Source organism: Stegodyphus dumicola, chromosome 3 (assembly GCF_044657685.1).
Source record: "Stegodyphus dumicola isolate Sdum_Otavi_A_Nest chromosome 3, ASM4465768v1".
NCBI classification, from domain to species: domain Eukaryota; kingdom Metazoa; phylum Arthropoda; class Arachnida; order Araneae; family Eresidae; genus Stegodyphus; species Stegodyphus dumicola.
In genome coordinates, this window is record NC_140770.1 from 160013141 (window position 1) to 160039838 (window position 26698).

At 34.2% G+C, this 26698-nt stretch overlaps 1 protein-coding gene across 1 annotated transcript; it reads right to left on the bottom strand.

Moving 5' to 3' along the window:
- Window positions 1–438: 438 nt before the first annotated feature.
- Window positions 439–4949, bottom strand: LOC118193199 (uncharacterized). The gene is made up of 3 exons (XM_085813559.1): window positions 3981–4949; window positions 3177–3330; window positions 439–942 (listed from the first exon to the last, which is right to left on the bottom strand). The coding sequence occupies exons 1-3, from the start codon at window positions 4126–4128 to the stop codon at window positions 474–476; spliced, it is 771 nt and encodes a 256-aa protein (XP_085669685.1). The 5' UTR covers window positions 4129–4949; the 3' UTR covers window positions 439–473.
- Between the last annotated feature and the right edge of the window lie 21749 nt (window positions 4950–26698).

The window sequence follows — 26698 nt, forward strand, 5'->3', positions numbered from 1 at the left end:
GCAGATAGAATTGTGTTTGCTTGCTGCTGCTTACATAATTTTCTGATGAGAAATGAAATGGGTAAGGCTGCAAAGAGCTACTGTCCATTTGGATACACAGATTCTATGTTTGAAGATGGATCTGTTCAAGAAGGTCTGTGGAGGCAAGACGAGAGCCATTTACCATCAGTTGGTAGACAAGGTGCCAATAATGCTACCGAATGTGCAGCTGCCATTCGAGAAAGATTCATGCATTATTTTAATGAAGAAGGAACTGTTCCCTGGCAAAATAAATTTATTTAGTTTTTCTGCTTTCTTTATGTTTCTTTTTGTATGTAAATTATGTATTATTTAAGCTAATTTCATATATTTATTGCATACTAGTAATATTCTATAATAATAAAAAAAAGACATTTTTCTCTTCGCAAGTAATATATTATGTAGCAAATAAAAAAATGAAGTCAATGAGCATGGAAGAGTTGAAGCTACTTTATTTATTTTCCCAACTCATGCAATAAGCTCAGAAAACGCATTTTGGCTTTGTATTTTGCCTCTTTGCTTAATTCTTTAAAATCCGGTAGCATACTCAGTAAAAAATTTCTGTCGGGATCATCATCATCTTTTTCCGTCAATACAGAGGTAGTACTTCTCATGAAATCCAGAATTTCATCTGTTGCATCTTTTTTCCTCTTTTTAGTGCAGACATTGGATTCTGAATCGCCATTCTTTAATGCAGATGTTTTGGAGCCTGTCATAGCAGCTTCTCTGCTAAAATCGACCCTTTCTGTCATTGCCTCTGTCCTGTCTGTCATTATTGATAAACTTTCTAAATCGGTTACACCTCTTTCATCATCAGAAGGAACAGTGGCACTCAAGTCGAATTCTGAGTCATGTACAGAACTATTGAGGCTTGGCTCCATATTTTCTTCCATCTCCTCATTCCAAATATCATTAGTGATTGTTCTGCAAAAAAAAAAAAAAAAAAAAAAAAAAAAAAAATGTTTCATTTTACAAATTATTTTACTTTTGTAAAAGGGGAAACAATTCTAAAAGCTTTTAATTTGTAGAAGCAAAAACATTTTCATGTCATTGATAGAAAACACAATGTCACTCTTTGATATGGTATTAGCAACAAGTAAAAATAATTTTAAATAATTTCTGGGTATATCTAGCATTCTGTTAAGTGTCCATGATGGTTAAGCTCAGTGGCTATTCATTACGTTTGACCTGTTAATTCAACATTTAGAAAATGCTTCAAAGTCACATAAAAAGTAAACTTCATTGCTACCTATGTTTCATATTCCCCGAAAAGAGAGTTTTTTAATATGAATATTAATGAAATACTCATAGAATTTTTAAGAAAAATTTCCTGTTTGATATGTTAGTTATTCTGTTGTTAAAAATTCTGCAATTAGTTACATTATTAATGCAATAAAAACAATGTCATTATATGCATAAAACAGGGTATCAAATTGTTTTAGTCATACTATGATTATTTTATTATTAATGGGAATAACTATTAATCTTCAGTTGAACATGGAAAAAAATGGATATAAAAATATTAAAGATAAATTATGCATTTAATCATTGAATACAATTTGTAAAACAGAGGACCAAAAAGTGAACTTGATAAAAAGTATTTTTTAGTGAGGGCTCTTATTTTTCAAAAAAAAATTTAATAAAATTTTAACTTGAATTTATGACCAGGATTTCTTTCTCCTTATATTTAGAAATATTATAAGATTTAGACAAACAGATGAATCTTTGGTTATATATATTATTTACGTGTCATATACATGACATCATGTGTTTGTTAGGCACAGAGGACTTTCTACAGAAAACTGTCTTGTATTCACATAACATGCGTGCTAAACCAGGCATCGGCAACTTATGGCACACAGTACAGTTCTCAGTGGCACTCTACACCACTCTTAAGAAAGTTATCAGACAAAGATAAATCTTCCTGTATTTACTCTCTGCACTGTCAGGAAAGTTTAGTTGCCAGAATTTCATCACAGTGCTTAATTTTTCTAATGAACACTTTTGTTAAAGTAATATATAATATAACTCTAAATCTTTATTCTCGCCTTCTGTTCCCTAACTCTGCATGTATTGCTGTGTGAATCAAATTGTTTTAAATATTTCCTACTGTACAGCATCATGAATTATATTAGTAAACTGGTTTGGCGCACTACAGCTACAAGGTTCCTACTCCTGGGCTAAACTATGAAAAATACCCATGTGGCTAGCGTGTGGTGTGAAGTTTTTTTACTGAAATACTTGAAAGGGCTTACATACAAAGAAAAGTATAATCGCCTCCAAATGAACATGTATAGACAGTGGTAATGATAGTGCTTGAGAGATGAAACTTGCTAGTGGTATTTATATATATGTTCTCAGAAATACTGATCACTTTTAGAACTAGTCATCTGAAGTAGATGGTCATTATGACTGGGGAAATTATATTTTGAATATGAAGACCAATGAGTACAATAATGGTTAATATGCTGTAATAATTTATGAAAATTGTATAAACAGAAAAAGTCAGAATGATCATAACATAATAAATAATTAGTTAAAACCATTTTATCTCAAAAACAGCATGAGGTTAGTAAAAGACATTGTATCTAAGTTTGTGTATCATTAATCATTTAAAAATTATATAATAATCCGCTTTTGAACAATGAGTGTACTATTTTATGCTTATACCAATGTGAACATACAGAGTAGATTTATGTTTTGTGAAAATGTATCGTTCCAAAATAAATGGTAGACAAGTAAATTTCTTATCACCTACGAGCAGTAATTAATAGCATGTCTACAACACAACTGCTTTGGGAACAGGTGAAAACAAGTCATTCTTAGTGTAAAGACAATGAAACTCATGCTTTTTACATTTGTATGAAAACCTGAATTTTTATGAATTTAAGCACACTACTGTATACTAGTGATGATCTTATCTGTCCTGCCAGTTTATTTACATTTGAACACAAACTTGAAATAAGGGCTTAATCATCGACATAATACTTTTAATAACACAGTAAACAACCAGTTATAAAAAATGTTATTTTGGCAATCTGATATATAATTCATCGTAAATAAATCCATTTTCAAAAAATTATATGATCTGTCAAGAAGAAGGTTCCTTAAAAAAAAAACATATACAGTGTTTTAGAAGACATGGAAGTATAGCTTACTTTCTTGAAATCACAACAGGAGCCAGAAAAGACATCTGGACAGCAAGAGGCCAAGGTTTTTGAACAGAGTTAGCCCCATCTCCACTCTTGGCTGTTCTTTTTTTTCTGGAATACAATTTTCTTAAATTCTGCCACCTGTACATAATCTCATCAACTGTAATAAATGAATATTAAAAGTTTAAAAGCATTGTCCCAAACTGTTTACAAGGCAAAATTAGGAAATGTTTTAAGTGAGATATTGCATTAACTGGAAGACAATTAGGTAAAGTTTTTAGAACTTAGTTCAAAGCAGTAAAAGTTAAAATATTAAGATAATTATCATTACTTGAGAAAAATGGGAATGCTAAATATCAGTATTATATAATAACCATTATTCTTTTCTGGGTTGACTAATTAAGTATGGCAAGGGGTTATTCTTTCCTTTTGTTCAAAATTGGTCATTAAGTATACAGGTTCCAAATCATCAAAAATTATTTAGAAAAATAAAAACATGTTTTATTGTTATTAATAGTATTTTTATTCCAATTGATTAGAGAGTGCGCGAATTTATAAAGTTTGTGCGATTTATTTTATTATATGAGGCAATAAACAGTACCTTTCTTTTTATGAAGAGAAAAGTTAAGAAGGAAGACAAAAATTACATTAACGCTTTTGTTCATGTTTTGCTTTCACTACTTTTAATTTCATTGCTAACTTTATAATACAAATAGATATATTATCTGAGATCATTGATATCAGTAATTCAGTTAATACTCCGGATTCAAAATCTAAACACAAAAATGTAGAAAAAAGAAAATTACTTACCATTCCGATGGAGACGATCCGCAATCATCATCCACGCGCATTCTTTTTTTATTTTATTTTTATATTCCTTAAGTCTGTTATCCCATATAACGGGATGTCGCTGGATTTCAGCAATTAGACTGCAATCGTCGCTCATATCTTCAGCCATGTTGTTTATTGAACTTAGCGCGCAAGCTGCTGATGATGATTTGAAATACTCTCCTGATTGGTCGGTTCCATGTGTCGACTAGCTCCGTTTTGCGTGAAGTTCAGATTTTTCAACTGGGCCCGTAGTGACGAAAAACTGGTTTTTTCTAGCTGACCGGCTGTGTTGTTTGCGTCGGATGTGTTCGTTAGCTCCGATATGTTCCAGTGTGAACGGCGCTTCATGCGCCGGTTAGCTTCGATAGCGTCGTTGAGTGTCAAGTGTGAATGGGCCTTAAGACCTCGCTTAACGCTGTTTCGGTTTAGCGCTATTTTATTTCAACCCGGGGATTCCAAGAAATCGCTCGCAGCATACGGGGATTCCCCGAAATATTATGCAGCGATAGGTTTCAAATACATATCCGAAAGAGTGTACTTGTATTTCTTGTTTGGTGCGGTATTGTACAGACATATTTTGAAGGGGTAAATGTGGAAGATGTCGAAGAAATAATTCAAGAAGCAGCGGCTAGTCTTTCTAATGATGAGCTCAAGGAATTAACTGAACAAGAAGAAAACAAAAATGTTGACAGCAGTGATTCAGAAGAAGAGCAAAAAGAACTTTCGATGGCGTTTGTAAAAAGGAGTTTGTCTACCATAACTGAAATAATGGATCAATTCATTGAAAATGATACGAATTATGACAGGAGCTCAAAAGTAAGGCGTGGTGTTAGAGATGCTCTATCCGTTTATGAAGAACTTTTAAGAGAACAACGCAAAAGAAAAAGGCAAACAACATTAGATGCTTTTGTCACAAAAAGGCAGAACACTGAAAACACGGAAGGCTAACTAAATATGACTGACTTGAATTTTATTTGTTTTTTTTTTTTTTTTTAAGAATATTCTTGTTTACAAGAAGAATACGTTTTATAATAAGTTTACGTTTTGTTATTTATATTTTGTTTTTATTTTTGCAAGAAATAATAATGTGGTATTAATTTGGGCTTTAAGAAATAAATGTTTGGTTTTATTTTTATTAAAAAAACATACTTTTTAAATTTAATACCTGACCAATTTCCTAGCCATCTTCCCTAACCCCAATATTTACATGTAAAGATAGCCTCGTTTAGCGCTGTTTCGCATTACGCTCTACTTTGATGGAACGTATCCCCCGCGTTAAGCGGGATCTTACTGTAATTAATTTTGTGATATATATGAAACGAAATTACGATCGGTTGTCTTGAAATTTTTGAGTTTATTCCCACCGCCATTATCTTCACGGAAGAGCAGTTTCGCTAGAGTTTTAGGAATCGGTGTAGGTCGTCTTCATTCTAAGTTCAATGCATTGTGAATTCATGGAAATCTATTTTTAATGTCAAGATTCAGTAAATGTTTTCAAGTGCTTTTGACTTCGAAAATTCTGATATTTATATCGCTGTGTTTTTGGCATGTGTAGTAAAAATTTTTGCCCTATTTGCTATATTAAACAGCGAATTACCTGCACTTTCTTGGCGATATAGAGCTATCTGGTTTTATTGCCCCCTGTTGCAACTCAACTCTTGCTGAGATCCGATGGCTGAGTGACGTCATCTCGAACTATGAACTCTCGCTAGAGATCACGAGAACTCGGGACTGAGAAGTCGCACGCTGCGTCGTGCGAACATTTAACCTTTCATTATGTAAAATTTATGTAACCGTTAACGCCTTCATTAAATATGTTTGTGTTAAGAAAGTTTATCATTTATGGATTATCCCTCTCAAGATTTTACAGATAGAGTCCCTGAGAAGAATGCATCCAGTGGCCCTGGCCGAACCCATTGGAACAAGGTAAGCAGTTTTGTTTTACCTTGATTAATTAGTTAGAAGTAAGATAAAGAATATAAAATAATAATATTGTGGCGCCCAACGTGGGGCCATTGGGTTGAATTTGAACTGAAATTTAATAGATTTTGCTTAAGCAAAAACATGGATTTAGAAAAATTAAAAAAGAAACGATCTGCTATAAGAGCAGTAGTTACGAGGCTAATAAATAAAATAGAAACAGAAATTGATAATGAGGGGGATAAAAATGTAATTGAAGAAACGGTTGCTCAGTTAATTAGTAAAGAAGAAGAACTAATCTTAGCGGATAATGGTATTGAAACTTTAATTGATGTAACAAATTTAGAAGATGAGATAATGTCTAGAGAAGAGTATAAAAGTAAAATTATTATTTGGAAATTACGTGCGAAAAGATATTTAGATACTAATCCACATAGCGCTAATTCTACTTCATATGGAAATGTCACTGAATCGCAGAACAAAATTAAACTCCCCAAATTGGCACTGGAAACATTTTCGGGAAAGGACGTGTGCAGTTGGCCCGGGTTTTGGGCACGATTTGAGACAGCTGTACACGAAAACGAAAGTCTACATGCCGTAGATAAATATAACTATTTAAAGTCAATTCTTACTTCCGATGCAGAAACTGCAATACAAGGGTTGACATTAACAGCGGAGAATTACGAGAAGGCTGTGAAAATATTAAAAGATCGCTTCGGACGCAAAGAACTAATAATAGATACCCATATGAACAATTTATTAACTCTGACTCCGGTTAAAAGGTCTGGCGATGTGACAGCACTTCGAAAATTATATGATCGTTGTGAAGTACAAATTAGGGGATTAGAATCGTGTAATATTTTACCGGATTCGTACAGTACCTTATTATATCCGATATTAATAAAGGTGATTCCGAATGATTTAGCACTAGAATTTAATAGGAAATATGAAGATGATAATCAGACAAAAATTACGAATTTGATCCATTTTCTAAGAAAAGAAATAGAAAGTCGAGAACGTACAGGATTTTTAATTAAGCCAACAGAATCTGAAGTCACTGAAAAGAAATCCCATTTGGAAAATAAGCGGCAGTTTAGAGAACGTTTTCGAGACAGCGAAAGAAATCGGGATTATAATAAGGGTAGAATTCCTTCAGCGGCAGCGTTAAACACATCACTATCTAATAGCTGCTTATTCTGTTCTGAAAATCATACGTCAGAATCATGTCAAAAAACTGTGCCAGAAAAAGGGAAGCATTGAGGCAAAGGGGATTTTGTTTCAGGTGCCTCAAAGGACGCCATTTAGTTAGGATGTGCAAATCGAAACTAACTTGTGGTATTTGCGATCGGCGACATCATACATTGATACATTCTGACGAAACGAACCCGTCAGACAAGAGTCCCGTCCAAGGGGCAGTAGTCTCTTCTGTTTCCGATTGCGCAACAGCAAATAACTCATTTCTTCTGACAGCACGAGCTGAAATTATAAACACAGGCAATTGGCGCCAGCAAAGCGTTCGCTTGTTGTTTGATTTAGGATCGCAGCGAACATTTATTAGAGAGGACATCTGTAAGAAATTAAAACTTCCCGTTATTGGAGAAGAAAAAATAAAAATATTCTCTTTCGGTTGCACGACGTCTGAAGCGCAGAATGTTAAAAAAACCAGGCTCATTTTGCGTAATTCGAAGAATCGATATGAAATCAAAATAGAAGCTTTAATTATTCCTGTCATTAATGGATCACATATTCATTCCCCTAGAAATGAAATAGTTAATCATATTAAAAAACAGGGCATACAACTTTGCGATGAATGGGGACAAGGGAATAAACCGCCGAAAATTTCTTTACTGATAGGAGCGGATTTTTATTGGAAGATAGTTACGGGTAAGGTTCACAGACTGTCTAATTCCTTAGTAGCGGTTGAAACAGAATTGGGTTAGACCATTAGTGGAACAGAACGGGCTTACGGAATTTTCCCAAGTAATGTGAATACTATGAAGGTTGTGGTTCATAATAATAAAGATACACAGAATGAATCACTGTCTAGGTTGCTGAAGAATCTCTGGGAGCTCGATTCTATGGGGATAAATTATGATTCGGATAAGAAACTCGAATTAGAAGATAATTTAGTTTTCAACAATTTCAAAAGATCTGTGAAGTTTGAAAACAATCGTTATATTGTGCGCCTTCCTTGGAATCATAATTCAAATGAGCTAGGAGATAATCTGGAGATTGCTAAAATTAGATTTAAGAGTTTAAGTCGTAGATTTCAGAATAATCAACAGTTGTATGACAGATATCGCGAAGTAATTGATAGGTACTTAAAAGAAGGAATCGCCGAAGAGACTAACATTGAAATTGGACCAAAAACGTATTTTATGCCGCATCAAGCCGTTATAAGAGAAAACAAGGAAACTACAAAACTCCGTGTGGTTTTTGACGCTTCGTCACATGCGGAGAATTGTTTGTCATTAAATGACTGTTTACATTCAGGTCCTAAGATGTGTCCAGACATACTGGAATTGCTCCTTAAGTTCCGTCAAAATCGAATTGCGTTTACAGCTGACATCGAACAAGCATTCTTGCAGATTTCCCTTGCTGATGAAGACAGAAACGCAGTCAAGTTTCTATGGAACGATGGTAAATTAAATGGAACCAAAATAAAGGCTCTTCGTATGACAAGGGTAATTTTTGGAGCAACATCTAGTCCGTTTCTTCTCAGAGCAACTCTTAATGTACATGTTGACAAATACAAGTTACAGTATCCGAACGTATTTTCCATGCTAATTGAAAATATGTATGTTGACGATTTAATCGCTGGAGCAGATGAAGAATCAGAAGCATTCGAGGAATCGGAACATATTAAACGCATACTGAAAGAAGGTGGATTTAACATGCGGAAGTGGAAAACGAATGAAACGAATTTACAAAGGGTATGGAATGAAGAAGATTTTTCACACGATTCGACTTGTTCTAAAGTATTGGGATACATATGGAATAAGTCAAATGATACATTTTTGATAGAAATTGAAGAGTTGGTAAAAGATGCCAAAAGGATAGATAACATACCAACTAAAAGGGAAATCTTGAGATTTGTAGGACGTTTCTTTGATCCACTGGGGTTTTTAAATCCATACACCATGAGATTTGTAGGACGTTTCTTTGATCCACTGGGGTTTTTAAATCCATACACCATTCGAGCTAGGATTTTATTTCAAGATTTATGGGAACAAAAGATAGCATGGGACACTGAAATACCAGAAAATCTCAGAAAGAATTGGCAAAGCTGGTGTGATGAATTAGCTCATATTTTTAGTTTGGAAATACCAAGACATCAGTTTGCAGGTGCTGGGAAAAGGGATATAAAGGATGGTTTACAGTTACACTGTTTCACAGATGCGAGTCAGAAGGCCTATGGGGCTGTTCTGTATTTTCGTTATTCGAAAAATGGAGTCATTCATACAAGTTTCATTACATCAAAATCACGAGTAGCACCTTTGAAAAAATTATCACTTCACAGATTGGAATTGATGGGTGCTTTGATAGGCTCGCGCTTGTCAAATTACATTCAAAAGAAACTTCGGGACATTGATTTAATTGTATATATGTGGACTGATTCTAGTATAACGTTACATTGGATTAGAAATGATGTGAAAAGGTGGAAGCCGTTCGTTCAGAACAGAGTGAAGGAAATACAGAAGAATTCAGATGTCTTGAACTGGAGATACACGCCTGGTGAACATAATCCAGCTGATTTACTAACTAGAGGTGAAAATGTCAAACATCTGAAGCAGAATAGCATATGGTGGGAAGGGCCCACGTGGTTGAAAGAAGAAATGGAACACTGGCCAAAACCGAATTTATGTCCCACAAAGAACATTGAAGATTCCAACAAGGAACTAAGAAAAACTTCAAAGGAAGTTTTCGTAAATTCGTGTGTTACCGAACCTTCCGAAGATTTATTTAAAACCCAAAATTACAGCAATTTACACCGAATTTACCGAATTACTGCTTGGTGCTTAAGGTTCATCAGCAATATTAAAAATACCTCGAAATTATCAGGATGTTTGCAGGTTACCGAATTGGAAATGGCAGAAACTTATTGGATCAAACGTGTTCGGGAGCGAAATTTTACAAATGAAGTACGGGCATTGAAGAACAACGATGAATTAAGTTCAGAATCAAAACTAAGGTCCCTCAATCCATTTGTAGACGAAAGTGGTGTAATTCGTGTTGGTGGACGATTAGAAAATTCAAATTTGGATTACAAACAAGCACATCCAATCGTGTTGCCCGACAAAGATCACTTGACTGATCTAATTATTCTTCACAGTCATCAGGTGGTAGGGCACGGAGGAATAGCAGATACTTTAAATCAGATAAGAGACAAATTTTGGTTGCTGAAGGCTCGTCGAAAAATTAAAAGTGTTCTGCACAATTGCAATGTCTGCAAGATATTTCGAACTAAACCTGTCATGCAAGATATGGTACCTCTCCCACCAGACAGATGCCGAGAAGCGTTTCCGTTTGAAAACTCCGGGATAGATTACGCGGGTCCACTGTACGTGAAAAGTGTAAAAGAATTATCTAAGACATACGTTTTGCTGTTTACCTGTGCTGTAACCAGAGCCGTGCATTTAGAACTTACGGCTGACCTTTCCACAGAAAAATTTTTGCTTGCATTTAGACGGTTCATAGCGAGAAGAGGTTTGTGCCGAATAGTGTACACCGATAACGCCAAAACCTTTAAAAGAGCGAAAAAAAAATTAGAGCTATTGAACGAGGTGATGAAAAGCAATAAAGTTCAAGACGAGTTCTCTAAGCAAGGAATCAAATGGAAATTTATAGTTGAGAGGGCGGCATGGTGGGTAGGCTTTTGGGAGCATATGGTTCAGTCTCTTAAAGCTCTTCTGAAGAGAATCTTAGGAAAATCATCCTTGACGTTCAGGGAATTAGAGACAGTCATAACAGAAGTGGAAGCTATATTGAACTCCGGACCTTTGACATTTACATACTCGGATCTAGGAGAGCCAGAATCTTTGACCCCTGGTTACTTCTTAATAGGAAGACGATTACTATCATTGCCACAAGGAAGCTCTAAATTAACTTCAACAAAGGAGAGTCTTACACGTTGATTTAGACATCAACAGATACTGGTAGAAAGAATCTGGCGAAAATGGAGGCAGGATTATTTGATGAATTTAAAATCTGCTCATCATTCCAAACTGGCGAAAACAGGAACCTGTTTGAAGAAAGGAACTATTGTATTAGTGCATGAAGATAAAATTCCACGGCTGATGTGGAAGATGGGCATCATAATGGAAGTCTTTCCTGGAAGAGATGGCAAGGTGAGAGCCTGTGCTGTCCGCTTGCCCAATGGACATACGATTAAAAGACCAGTGCAATTACTATATCCGGTGGAGCTGGAATGTAATAAGGACAATTACGGCAATTGTCCTTCCGGGCGGGAGGATGTTGCAACTCAACTCTTGCTGAGATCCGATGGCTGAGTGACGTCATCTCGAACTATGAACTCTCGCTAGAGATCACGAGAACTCGGGACTGAGAAGTCGCACGCTGCGTCGTGCGAACATTTAACCTTTCATTATGTAAAATTTATGTAACCGTTAACGCCTTCATTAAATATGTTTGTGTTAAGAAAGTTTATCATTTATGGATTATCCCTCTCAAGATTTTACAGATAGAGTCCCTGAGAAGAATGCATCCAGTGGCCCTGGCCGAACCCATTGGAACAAGGTAAGCAGTTTTGTTTTACCTTGATTAATTAGTTAGAAGTAAGATAAAGAATATAAAATAATAATACCCCCTTTTCCTTTCACTGTGTACTGTTAAAGAATTAATAAAAATCACGTTCTTGCTATGATTTGAATCTTTCAGTTGATAGAATAAGAATAGAAAAGAACAAAGACGTGTAAAGCATAGCATCGTAAAAATCTCTCAGAGCAATTTTACGCATGGACATTTTTCTAAAAATCTCAGGATTTTGCGAATTTCTTTCGATTACACAAATGCAGGCAGTGTTGCAGATATGCATGCATGTTTCTAAATACTATAATTCTCAGCGTATAAAAGAAGTGGTGTTAGCTCGACATCAACATCGAATGGAGAAGATAAAATTCGTAAATTTGCTTCTCAGTTTTTAAAATCACTGAACCTATAGGGTTGAATCCTTGACTCAAAGATTTCGGCTTATCCGCAAATGATTCGAATCAAAATCATTTTTGTGATTCTTAAGTATGGGATACTGGTAAGTATTACTTTCCCTTAACTGATTTTCCCAGAATCGAAGCTTATTCTGAAATGATTTGGTATGTCCATAAAACGTATTAATCAACTATTCCTGAGTTTGTAATTTAGTATTGAGTTCATTGAGCTATGTTGTAATGTCGACAAGAAATGCAAGATAACGCAGACAGGGTGTGCTTTCTAGTTCCTGATTAAATTTTTCCTTCCTATCCATGTAACGAGATACCTTATCTTTCAAGTCATAAAAACGCTTCAACATCTTTTCCTTAATTAGGCAACCCACTTCGCAGTAAAATGTGAGGTCTCCATGCTCGGAATGAACGTGAACAGAAGTTCTTGAAACTGATGGTAGTTTAGAACCCTCAACTTGATATGCAGGAAGTTATAATGCTCATCACATGCGTAAATGGGATTGATTTTGCAACACAAGTGAAATACTGAAAATTTTTTTTATATCCATTTTGTTTATCAGATAACTCTGATTTTATTCGGACAACAACTCTTACGTTTGATTCTATCATTCATGGGGTCCCATCGGTTGATATTCTGCTTAAATTTTCCCACATTAGGTAAAATATAGTATTTTTGTCTTCCTGTAAAATATATTTACCCCTTGTTGCATACTTCATTGATTGGAGAGCAATTTTTCCGTACAATTGAAGCTGGCATCATCTCCACGGATAAATATAGCCAACTGAGTGGTATCAGTGGTGTCTATGCTGTCACCAAGAGCAATGGAAAATGTTTCATCTTCTGATGCGATAAATTTAATTTATGTCACTGGCCATTTGATCAATTCGTTGGGCTACTGTCTAACAAGAAAGACTTATCTTTTCTATTTCTTTGCTTTTCTCAGGAACAATGTTGCCTAAACAATGTTGTCAGCATTATGATAGCGGAGCAGCATCTGTTGTTTTCAAATTTTACGTCTTATCTATTCTCAGCTTACCTGTTTAACTGTTGTAATTAGTGTATTTCGTATTGTAATGTCTTCTTAAGTTGTAATTAGTGTATTTCGTATTGTAATGTCTTCTTAAGTTGTAATTAGTGTATTTCGTATTGTAATGTCTTCTAAGTTGTTATACTTCAAAAACGAAATAGTTTCAAATTTCGTGTCAATCAAACTGACAGTAAAAGGCACCACTTACGACGCAATTCCTACGGAAGCAAAAAACAAATTAAAAAAAAAAAGAGGTGAAAATAAGAATAACAGTTTTAAGAAATGGATAAAAAACGGTGAAAATAAAAATGTTTGCTAAATTATTCAGTAAAACTACGAGTGTTTATTGTTAAAGTTTAAACAGTTAATGAACCAGATTCAATGATGACTAAAAAAGTCATCGCGGGCCGTATAAAATCAGGACGCGAGCTCTGTCTTGCATACGCCTGCTCTATACGCTTACAAGTATCCACGCCTTCTCTGGGATTCGAGCCCACACGCATATTCACAAAGCCTACAGACCATTTCTACTAAGGTCTGCTCTCATTGGATGAAACATCTGCTTGTCGGTCATATTTAAAATAGCGAGTTATCGCTTTGTAGGCGTGGTAATTAACGCCAAACAAACGGAAACAGCGTTTATTTCATTCGAATTTTTTTATTTTATGAATGAAAGCTAAGGGGAATTGTGTGGAATATATTTTAAATAACCTACTGATCTTATTAATAGTTTATTTGTATTTGAATTTAAACTGTTAAAAATGCGATAATTGTTTTGAAGGAAAATATGTTTACATTTAATATTTACAATCAATACAATCAATCAATTCAATAAACATTTAAAGGGCGTCGGATACCTATTCTTTTAGCCTAAATTATGAGTAAGTATAACTAAAATTATATTTTATTCCATAATGCGCTGTTTCTATTGAAACGCTTTTCGGGATCTTGGATCATATTCTTGCTACTGGTGCCTACTACAAAGAGTACAAACCAGTAGATAAAAATTAAAAAAAAAATAGCATTAACAAAATTACAGAAAATGAAAGTGTTAAATTTTTAACACCTCACCCGAAAGCAAAAAGACCAATAATGACAAAGTCATTCAATAAAGTGAGGATAAAAACAAATCCGTCCACGGTAGAGCTCGTAAAATTTCACGAGCGGGGATAGGACCGGCGATCTAGAAGTCCGAGAAATTTGTTCATCCTCGTTACCGTTGAGCTGCGGTTTCACCGTTGGCTTTCGCACACTTTACGGTACACGAGGCTGCTATAAAAGTAGTATAGGCGATGAAGCAAAAGTCGCCAAGTACAAGATTCTGTAACCCTACGTTTCCTGTTTTAACCAATCGGAGCAAACAGTAGAAGAAACGGTCTGTAGGCTTTGTGAATATGCATCCCCGCACCCATCGGTACGGCAGTCAATCGGCTGGGCGGCCTGTTGCTGGGATAAATCTTAAAGAATGAATCACTGACAATAATAAATAAAATAAGAGTACCCAATGTATAGCCCGTGCAAATATAATAAGCTTAATGCTGTTTGCAAGTGATTTTTTGAATTAATTTTCTTGCGGCATGGTACGCAAAATTAAAAAAGAAATTCTTCCGAACAAGATTCTGTTCTAATAAATCTTGAGGCCATGAACATGTGAGGCTACTCAATAGTGATTGGTTTCCCTTTCTCTCTTTTAAAGGGGCACAGCACCTTTAAGCATTCAGAAAATCAATTTTTGTTTTTTATTTATTCTGATTCTATTAACATTTCTGAGCACTATGCAAAAAACCGCATTGAAAAATTCCTATTATTTCTCTAGTTATGACCATTTATGCAAACCCTTATGCAAAAGACAATCTGATAAAAGGACAGCCATTGCCATTTAAAGGGGCGGACACGCCCACGTGACTGTTTACGTTCCATTTCTGCAGCTGCGATATTTGTTTCCTTTCGAATGTTTTCTTTATGATTGCTGCCTCACAATTTTTTATTTTCCCTCCTCTTTTGAGAAGCAGGAAGGTAACTACTCATCTTTATATCTTCGTTTCCGTTAGCTGTTTGTTTACCTCGTGTTAGAATTACGCATTATTGTTTTCTTTCAATTTTGAAAGTTTGAATTGCCGTTTTCACAAAACAAAACTCCTTTTTAAAAGCAAAATGAATGCTGTTAATGCTAAAAGGGCATCTGGTCAAAGACCAAAAAGACAGAAGAGGCATCAGTATTATGGAAATCAACATACAAAGCGTGAGTGTGTTGACATAGACCTAAACATTTCTGCATCAGCAAGAAAGATCGGTAACGATTCATCTGCATCAGCTGTGGATAACATGAATGATAATTTTGATGATTATGCTATTATCGATAAAAAAATGTTATTTTCAGCATTAGAACAATGTTTATGTTGTTCGATATGCCATAATAAAATACATATAAACTCAGAAATAAATTGTGGGCTGACGATAAAAATCAATGTTACATGCAGTTCTTGTGGAATAATTTCCTCTTTCAAAAACTCTAAGATGGTTGGAAAAAAACAGAATGCTTCTGACTTAAATAGACGATTTATTCTGGCCATGAGGTGCATTGGCAAAGGACTAGCAGAATGTAAAACCTTGTGTGGACTTATGGACTTAACATCGCCTGTCGCAAAAAATCTTATGACAAGATTGTAAGTCATATACATGCAGCTACATATACTGTTGCAGAAAAAAGTATGAAAAATGCAGCTGATGAAGAGGTCCAGTTGACTGGTTCTATGGATTTGACAGTTAGTGGCGATGGCACCTGGAAAACTAGGGGCCGTTCGTCACGTTTCGGTGTGACGTCTATAATTGGCAGTGAGACAGGCAAAGTTATAGACAGATATACTTCTAGTGCGCACTGTAAAGGTTGTAAAACTGCGAAAGATTTTCGTTCAACAGAAAACTATTTAGAATGGAAACGTCTTCACGCGAAAGTGTGTACAAAAAATCATTCGGGATCATCTGCCAAGATGAAAGTGAACGGGATGGTTGAAATGTTTTCTCGATCAGAAGAAAAATATGGTGTTCGTTATATTGGTGATGGTGACTTTAAAACTTATTTAGCACTTTCGAATAATAACACATATAGGGATCCCATTTCTAAAATAGAATGTGTTGGTCATGTTCAAAAAAGAATGGGTACACGTTTAAGAAAATTAAAAAGTGAATTTCGTGGTAAAAAGCTAAGTGACGGAAAACCTCTTTGGGGTAAAGGTCGTCTTACCGATGTCTTGATCGACCTACTTACTACGTATTATGGTAATGCCATGCGAAAACACTGTAACAACTATCGTGATATGCAGAAAGCAGTATGGGCTATATGGTATCATAAACGCTCGAATGATAACGAAGCAGCAATTCACGATTTTTGTCCAGATGGAGCAGATTCTTGGTGTCAATACAAAAAAGCTTTTTTTACTGGTACACTGAAAAATTTTAAACATAAAAAATCTGTACCTGTGGCTGTTATGGATGCCATAAAGCCTATTTTTAAAGATTTGTCTCACCCAGACTTGTTAAAAAGGTGTACTGGCGGGCGAACGCAAAATGCGAATGAATCGTTAAATTCATTGATTTGGATATTTTGCCCCAAAACAACAAATTCTGAAAAAAACATTGTGGGAATTGCAGTAAATTTAGCTGTAGCAAGCTTCAATGATGGAAAATGTGCAATTTTGTCTTTGAAGAGGGAATTACAATTGACATCGGTAAAAGCGCAGAATAGGCTGCATCAACAAAATTCAGTATGTGGAGCTGTGTGACGTACATAAATGGGTGGGACTAAGCTTGTGACGTCACAATGTAGTTTCGCATTTACACTACGCATACATTCTATTTTCTCTTAAAAATAATAATAATAAATTGTTTATTATTGTAAATTAATATCAAATTCTTTACTTTTAATTTACATTTATAACATTTAAGCTTAGGCATTACTGATAATAAGTATAATAATTTGTTTATATTTAAAATTACCATGGTACAGTAAGCGAATTCTACCAGTTATTAAAACGATAAACAACGTCGCAGTCTCTAATACTTGTAGAGCTTCAATATTTTCAAAGATTTTTACTAAAGCATTTATACAATTAAAAAAAATTTTTAATTTAAATTCATATTGTGGAACATTTCAATTTTATCATTTTTACAAATTACCTTCTTGCTACGTAACGACATAATTCCTTACATACCAATAATTAGACAATTTTCATTATTTTCTAAAAATTTTAAACTTTACATTAATAAAAAAAGAAGAATATTTTTTATTGCATATAAACATCATTACGCAGCTTTCATATCAGTTTCTAAAATTCCTAAATCACGCCATATTCTGTGTAGGCATACTAGAATTCTACGCATTAATAAATTAAAAAATCTAATTTCGCAGAATGAAAGAAAATAATATAATAAAATAAATACTACAAACTTGGAACACTAAGCAATGTTTCACATACGCACACACACACATATTATCAATGAACTAATATTATCAAGTGCAATTACGATACCAAACACTACGTATTAAAATATGAGGTAAACGTTACTTCAAGGGTTAAAGTTTACAGTTTTGCTACTGTTGAGTAGATCGTCGGGCTATCGACATATATCGTAAGTAGGAAAGCGTTATAAACATATCAAATCCAAAAAAAATTAAATGAAAAATGATGTCTTAAATATAATTCACAATTAAAATAACAATACAAATTAAAAATACACAAACGATATGTTAAACAGTGCACATAAATAGTTACATTACTGCGTGACATCACACAAAACGTCGTTTTTCTTTTACACAAAGATCCGTATTCTCTCGAAAAACATCAAAGATCTCCACAAACTCGGTGTCCATGTGCTCATCCATCTATTTTCACTTAAAAAAAAAAAAAAAAAAAAAAAAAAAAAAATCAGAGAATTGCTCAAACTTGGCATTGCGCACCACATTGACTTCGACCATGTGCACATCGATCTATTTTCACTTAAAAAACATCCCAGAATTGCACAAACTCGGCATCGCGCACAACCTCGGCATTGCGCACCACATTGGCTTTGCCCATGTGCACATCGATCTGTTTTCACTTAAAAAACATCCCAGAGTAAAAAACATCCCCCGCACCACTCAAAACCGTCTATACGGTTTTTTCGCTGTACTGGTTTCATATCTATTCCACTAATTGGGCACTTATACGATATTGCAAACTTTTCTCCATACACCACTCAATAAGGTTCTTTTTACCTCTTCGCTCCAACTGTTAAAAAAAATCCAGATTCAGATACTCATCCATTCTGCACTAAGCACCAATTTTGACACACTCATCAATAATCAAAACATTCTTTAAGCAAAAGAATTCTCTTCTGTATTTTCAGAAGTTACGGTTATAATTTTTAACTCATGCATTCAATAATTTCAATGGTTTGGTAATGATTGTTTTCAATCGTTTGGTATCTTAATAATACATTTATGAGAGATAATTCGTTGCGTTAAATGCTAACACTACCACACACCACACAAAAGTAGATTTATAATTAAAAAAATCTCGCGCAGAACATTATAAACCTACCATTTCAACTCAGTTAAAACTTCATTTAAGTTTTCTTTAAATACGAAGCTATAGCATACTTATAACTTGTTTTTAAGGAGAGGCGTAACCAATATTACGTCATAAAAAGGCGTGTCCAAGCGTAAGAGAAGTAAACACAGCATCGACTGATGCAGCCTATTCCGCGATTTAGCCTTGACATCTGGTGCTGAAAGCAAAACATTTGCTAAAAAGGCAGATAAACTTCGCTTAAAATTTGCTAAGCAACGAGCGCCGATTAACAGTTTAGAGGCTCGTATAGCTAAGCGAAGGGAGAAAAAGAAACAAGATGAAATGAATAAGCTAAAAGAAGGAGTTGTTTATGCACCTGGAACATTTTGATTAATGTTACTAAAATATAAATAAGGAAAAATTAATATTAAACTTTGAATTGAGTTTTCTCAAAATGTTAAATTTTAAGATTGCGCGCATAATTGCTTTCAAACTATATATAATAAATACATGAAAATTAAATCATATGTGTATCTTTATGTTATCTATATGTTAAAACCAAAAAATATCATATTTTGATAAAAAATTTAAAACTTTTGATTAAAAAGTATCGAAATATTTTGATAATTTTTAATTTTTTAAAATTGTTTTACCATTTTATAAATTTAAGTAGTTTTTTAATATATTCTGGTTTTAAATTAAAGTTAGATATATTCTAAAAGGTTTTTGACCAAAAATTGTTTCCTGCATACCTTTTTTTAAATTTTATGATGCGCGCCGTACTTATTGATTTTTATTTATCTCTTAATCATGAGTATTTTAAGTCAACCATTTGAAAATTATTATTGAAGTGAAAGTTTTTATTTTTGAACACAATGTTGAAAAAGGTGTGTGTTTCACATCTATGAGCAAAAAATAGAAATTATTATGATATTATTTGTGTATCAGAAGGTATCGTTTAGTCGTGTTTAACGTTATTTCGGTTAACTGTGCCCCCTTAAGGCATCTTAAAAGTCACCTCTAAACTGGTACGGAAACTCTGTATTCGCAGTAACACACGTGTTTCTACCGAGAACAACTTTTTTATTTTTAGTGTTATAGAATTGTAATGTGACGTTGGAGCCGCGCAGTCTGTTTCGATCAGACGACATAAAAAATTTTACAGAGTTACAATCATTTCCTTCTCTTTGAAACGAATTATTGCAGAAACAATGGCTTCTCATTAAAGAAAAAGAGTTTACTCTTTTTCAGATTACAAGGTTACCGCAGTCAACTTTTAACAGTTGCTTCTTCCACGAGGTAACCGAGATTTCTGAAATAAAAAGCGGCTGAGAAATTTTTCTTTTTCTGAAGTGTCATGCGACGAATATAGTGTTTAACATAAACGCAAAGAATTTAGAAGTCAGGCATTGAATAACTGAAAGAATTCATGCATTTATTTTTAGATAAAAAATATCTCTAAAGAATAGTTTTCAAAATTTAAAATGTGTTTAAAGATAGTGATTCTTCGAATATTTATTCTTGTTGATGATTAAGTTTTAAAGACATGTTATTACGATAACGTATTTTCTCCCCCGTTTCTTCATGCCTTCATGGTGTAACGGCGCGCATTCGAGTAACACTCGGCGCGTATTCGAGAGGTCCAGGTTAGAGTTCTGGCGAGGTCATTGATAATTTTTCATGTCTCGCATAAAAAAAAAAAAAAACTAATACTCCACAGTGGCGCCCAAACTAAAAGGTGGTGAATGATGATTCTTCATCACCAGCATTTGGCGACTGAGTCCCCTAATCTCCATTCATTCTTTAAAACAGGGTGTATATAAGGTTAATAAGCTCCGGTCTCTCTTGTTTCTGCATGCCTACGTGGTGTAAAAGTAGCTCATTCGGCTCGTATTCGAGAGATCCAGGTTCGAGTCCCGGCGAAGGCGTTGCACATTTTTCACATATGTTGAATCCAAAGAAATCCTAACGACTCTACAATGTTATGTAAATATTATGTTGATCATTTAAAAATAAAATTTGGAGTCGTGGTACAAAAATTCTAGTTTTACACGATATACTACATGTGATCATATGATAAATTTTTCAGTCATTTATAGTCATCATGTTCTTATTTAAAATTAAATAAATGATTGCACATGCTGTTTTTGCTTTGCAATAAATTTGTGTGTTTGCATCAGAATCTAATATTTTATTTTCAGAAGTTCTAAGACATTTCCATAAGAAATTCAAATATCCGGACTAACTGTTATTAATAGGGATATTCGAAAATCGGGATGATTTTATAATCAATAAGTCATAAAAAATAGTAATATGCATAATGGTTTGGCTTTTATATTTTTAAACCAAATGTATATTTATTGCAATACAAGTAAGGAAATAACGTTTTAATATGTCGTATTTTGTTTAAGCAAACTAACTATTATGCAACAAAAAACATAAAATATTTTGATTTCCAGCAAACAATACAACACAATTTTGTTGATAAATATGAACATTTATTACGTTCTTACTTGTTCTTACTCTTAAAGTTTTAAGATTAAGCTATAAAAGCATCTTCTGTTTGCATAAAACGAAATGCATAACCTATTTCGATTTAAATAAAACTAAACTTATAAGGTATTTCTTCCACCTTCTTAGCATGCCTTCGTGGTGTAGTGTTCGAGAGGTCTGTGGTTCGAGTCCCGGCGAGGGCATTGCTCATTTTTAATCTCTCCTACTTTCAAAAAATACCTAATGTCTCTACAAGCTAAGAGATTAATTTTTATTTACAAGAAGTCATCAAATAAACAGTGTGGAGCTTATTACTGAATTATTCTGCTTAACAATTTGAAATACATTTTTGATTTTAAATGAAAAAAAGAGTCTTTCATTTCGCTGTAAAAGCGCGCAGCATTTTAGATCAATCTACGTATTGTGCATATTCTTGCAATTTGTTAAACAATATCTTCAGTATTTTATTATCTTTTTGATATTTAGAATAACGAAAAAAATTTAAAACGTGTAAATAAGTTAATAAAAAGCTTTATTTTATTTGGGTCAGAAAGAACAAGTAATCCGGATAATTAGATTTGGAATGATTGGAATTCTACTGCATTTGTTTTGTATTGTTATAATTCATATATTCCGGTTGTTTCATAAATTCATATATATGGGGTTCGGATTATGCAGAAATAAGGAAAACCGATTGGGTTTAATGGATATACTTGTCTATTGTGCATGTTAATGACATACGGTTAGTCATCTGTTTTATTCACAAGTAGATTTAAGATACTCAAACCTGGTACATTTTTCCATCACTAAACTCAATCAGTCTTGAAGTTTGCTGCAAAGGTTTTATTGGGAAGATTTTATTGATCATTTTCTTTTGATTGTCATGTGCCTCTTCATCAACTGATTACCGAAAAACGCCACGGTACATACTTTCTTGGTAAAAGGGTAGAACGTTTGAGAAGGACGACTGAAGATGATCGACTCGGAATGCCATCTCGAGGTATCATTATTTTGCAGAAAAATACGAACTATATACAGAGGCTGATACTTTGTGAAAAATCCGACAATTCGGCTGGCATGTGCTGCCCCACAGTCTCTTTGGCCTGCAATTTTCACGTACTTAATCCAGTGAAGATGGCCTACAAGGGGAAGCGTTTCGGGTTGCACGTCGTAGTTTAAAATGCATTTTCTTTACGACTTCACAATCAGTCCGATGAGTTTTAAAAATATAAAGACCACTAAAAAAAGTAAAAAAAAAATATACAGACCAGTAATATATTAGAACTGTAGTCTCAAAACCAAGACGAATATGCTAAATTAAAAACCACTTCTGGAACCGCAGTGATGAAGTTCAGTTATTTATCAGACAACAAATATACAGAAAATTTCAACAAGGCCGCTTCAAACTTTGCATATCCATACTGGAATTGCGCATGGAAATAAATATCTAATAAGAATTTAATAAGAATCTTAATAATAAGAAGAACTGTATCTGTACGACCCATAGTTTTCGAGATGAGTACGAAATAAAAGTGAGACATCACATCCGCTGCAAGGGAAAAAATATTTTGAAACATGAACATCGGTTTTTGCATATGTTTGTATAGGAAGATGTTCAAAATGTCCACCGCACACATCAAGGTAAGCATGCGCGCACCTTGGAATGGCTAACTGCACACGCTGTGTGGTGTCCACCAAAGTACATGCAGCATGAAGACGAGCAACAAAGTCACTTTGTATGGTAACTAGGTCACGATAGACTAGTTCTTTCAGATGGACCCATAGGAAGAAGTCCAAAGATGTCAGATCTGGCAATCGTGGGAAGCCCATAAAATCGGACTACGTCCAATCCAGCAACCAAATTACTCCATATCCAGCAAATCACGAACAGGAGCGCTGAAATGCACCGGAGCTCCATGTTGGAATCTTAGGTGATGTGAGGTATATGACAGTCATGCTTTCCTTTCGAAATTATCTGGAATCTGGAGAATTTTTATGTATTACGACAACACCTCTGACAGTTGAGACTGTATGCTGACCGCTGACAGCTCTGACAGTATGTATTATAGGACTCCCTATGTACTTGATCTTATAGCTTAAGAAAAATTATATTTGTACTATACAGATTTATAGGGAAAAAAAGTGCTACACTGATATAGATCTGAATCAAGTTTTGAAGGGACATGAACGTTTTCCCATGTACTTGAATAGATTTTCCCTGCAGGAAAACAATCTTTGTCGGCTATGTAGAGGAAGAGGTGATGATGTTCACTTCGTTGAAACCTGTGGCCTGACTGCTAGTATGAGAGATAAAATCAAAATCGAATTTCCAAGAGATCTTAAGGATTATAGTAAAATGCTGCTTTATTCCAGGGAAATAATGAATATTATGAACGCACTGAGATACTTGGCTGAAGTGGCTGTGCGAATAATGTGTATCTGTTTCCTTTTCTTTGTGTGTCGTTTTATTACATGTTCAACTGTTTATTCTTTTTTTCCCAGTTAGATTTTGTTTTGTCAGACTGGCCTCTAAAAGCTTTATGGCTGAATGAATTTATCGGCCGGGAAAGCTGGGAGCTTCGCCTTTGTATAACATAGTAACCGGAAAAGTCGCTAAACACAGTCGATGAACACCGATGCTCGAATTCCGCAAACGGGCTGGGTGCACGGTCATTTTCGTGGTTTTCCCCATGTGTAACGTGACTACGAACCAGTTTTCCTTAGAACATGTCCACGAAGGCATCCCTCTCCTTAGGTAGATAGCCCTCGAGGGTTTGCCGTAATTAAACAAACCATGTGAGCACAGGTGCCACACTTAGAATGTTCTCCTCGATTTCACTGACAGATGAAATTTGGAAAATTCGCTGTCAAGATAGTGAATACGTAATTATACAATATGGCAGCTTATTAAGCGAAAAGCTTCCGTTAAAATTCCCAATTAGCTACGTCGTCATTGTTATGTAAAAGTCATATGATGAATTAATCTAAAAATGATGCAGTCTAGAAAAATAACCTTTGTTGCATCATGTCCACTCTAGTAGACAAAAGTTTAAATTTTTTTATTCTTTTGGCAATGCCTTAACAGATTTCATTCTGTGTTTATTCATTCTATATTATTAGAACTTTCAACTGTCGATCCTAGATGGCTGTGTAGCATCACTAAGTAAAGCATTGCTATTTGGAAAATGGCTGCTACTTATGTTTAAAAGTTAGTACAATTTCTCATAGTAAACATTATATAATATTGCTTACATTTTCTTATACTGCCATTTTTATTCATAATTAGTCATTTTAGACATTTTATTTTAAATGTCAGTTTGAGAAAATTGTGGAGTGGGTAGGTAAAGCTCTATCAAAAAGTGTGTACTGCTTATCAAGCCAAAACACCACCGGAAATGTTTATGTTTGGCAAGGAGTTTCTAGAACATTTGACATTTGAATCCAATAGGTATAGGTTACAAAATCGTAGCAGAATGAATTCACTCACAATCGACGAAATGAAGGTATTTTGGGGAATCTGTATGTACATGTCAGTTGTAGATTTACCATTTAGAAGATGGTAATGATCACTGCAAACAAGGCAGGAAATGATTTCAAATGCAATGACCGTCAATCGTTGGGAAGAGATTTGTATGCATGTACGTATATGCATGCTGTCCACTGTAGTGAACAAACTGTAGCAATTATTTAAAACTAAATTTGAATAAAATTAATTTTTTAATTATTACTAAGGTTATTTTAAGTAGAAAAAATACAAGCATTTTCGTTTAACTTCTCTAGATTATTTGTGTATGCAACAAAGGGTTAATATTTTCAGAATAGAGAGGGGAAGCACCCAAGTTTTATAGACTTAAATATGAAAAATATGTGCACTAAGGCCTTAAAATATTTCCTGTGTATAATGCTAAGATGTAATTTGTAAATATCGATTAAGTTAAAATTAAAACTAAACAGTCCACAAAAAGTAAGGTAATAAATAATGTAATATTAATTGAGCAAATTAATGATATTGCAAATTATATATGAAGCTAATCGAATGTTCTTAAATATTAAAAACTAAAAACTAAAAATGGAGTCAAAATACTATTTGCCATACCAGGTAAATTAAAATGTAGCGGTATAAATGAATGACCAAAAAATGGAAAGAGTTGTATTGTTATTTCCAGGTTCTTAACGTTGAAAAACCTTCTTATGATAGTGCACTTTCTCCGGGGAGATTTATTCTGTTTCTGTAAACTTAAAATTACCCGAGGCTCTAAATTAATAATATAAATAGTTTCAGTACCCTTGAAAATTAGAAATACTTCGCTACAGAATACATCTAACCCATGCAAAAATAAATAAATAAATAAAATTTTAAAAGAATGTATTTAAGAGTATCAATCCTATCTATACAAGTGAAAGTTTCAAATGAATGCTAAATAATATATAAAAAATATAGAACTCCTAACATTTTTTTAATCTATTACACTTTGATAATAAGTTAATAAAAACTTTTAGCGTAATTACAGACAAAGGAAAGAAATAATTACAATACAGAGCCAAAATGCAATTATTTGCTTCTTATTGAAAAATTTCAGTTATATATTGTTGCGTGCGTAGGGGTTCGTAATAGATTGAAACCACAAGTCTGATGAAAAGTTAATGAAATATATTCTTATCGCAAGATATGAAACAAAATGCTGAAATCTTTTCTCACAGATATTCGTACAATATCACAATATCACACAGTAGTTATATTTAAACTACTAAGACGTTAAATAGAACACAGTTCAAGACCAGAGAAAGCTAATCCGATATCACCGCGAATTCGCTACAGTATACAACAACAGTTATCTAAACAACTGAACTGAGATGTTTTTCTTCGGCTTTTGAAAGCTTTTTAATCATGCACGAGAACATTCTGGTAATTTTTCGAGGTTTCCGGAAAGCAAAAGAGTACAATTACGAGATATCTTGTAGGGTTTATATTTATTTTAACTAACATTTATTTTAAGTTTAAACTATCTTTCCTGTCAAGCCTTACTTTCCCCTGGAACTGCCAATGCCAGAATATGTAAATTTTAGTAGAACGCGCTAGGATTCAAATTATCAGCGGAAGTATTATGATTTAAATAGGAAGGAAACGAGTTCGGTGTGTGATATTCTTACTTCACGAGCGCGGAGGTAGTTAGCGAGAAATTGAAGAACCCCGCGTTTCGGCCTATGTGCTTGGCGGGAAGTAGTGTTAATCGTTCAAGTGAGCTGCAAGTCTGCTGAATTAGCAGCGGTATTGTAAAACGCGGTGAGTTAGTTATTTTAGAGAGCCTCGTAGTTAGAGTCTTGTCTTTAGTTTCTTTTCAGGTTATTATTTTTATTTGACCGCCGAGTTGGCGCAGTCTGTGAGCGTCAAGAGCACGCAATTGTAATTTATTACTTTGAATAAAAAGGGACTTAAACCCTTCACAAGACTCTGTATTTTATCCAGTTTTCACAGTCACCTCTTGGTTGCGTGCAAGTTGGAGGCGCGCAACGTTACATTGGCGCCC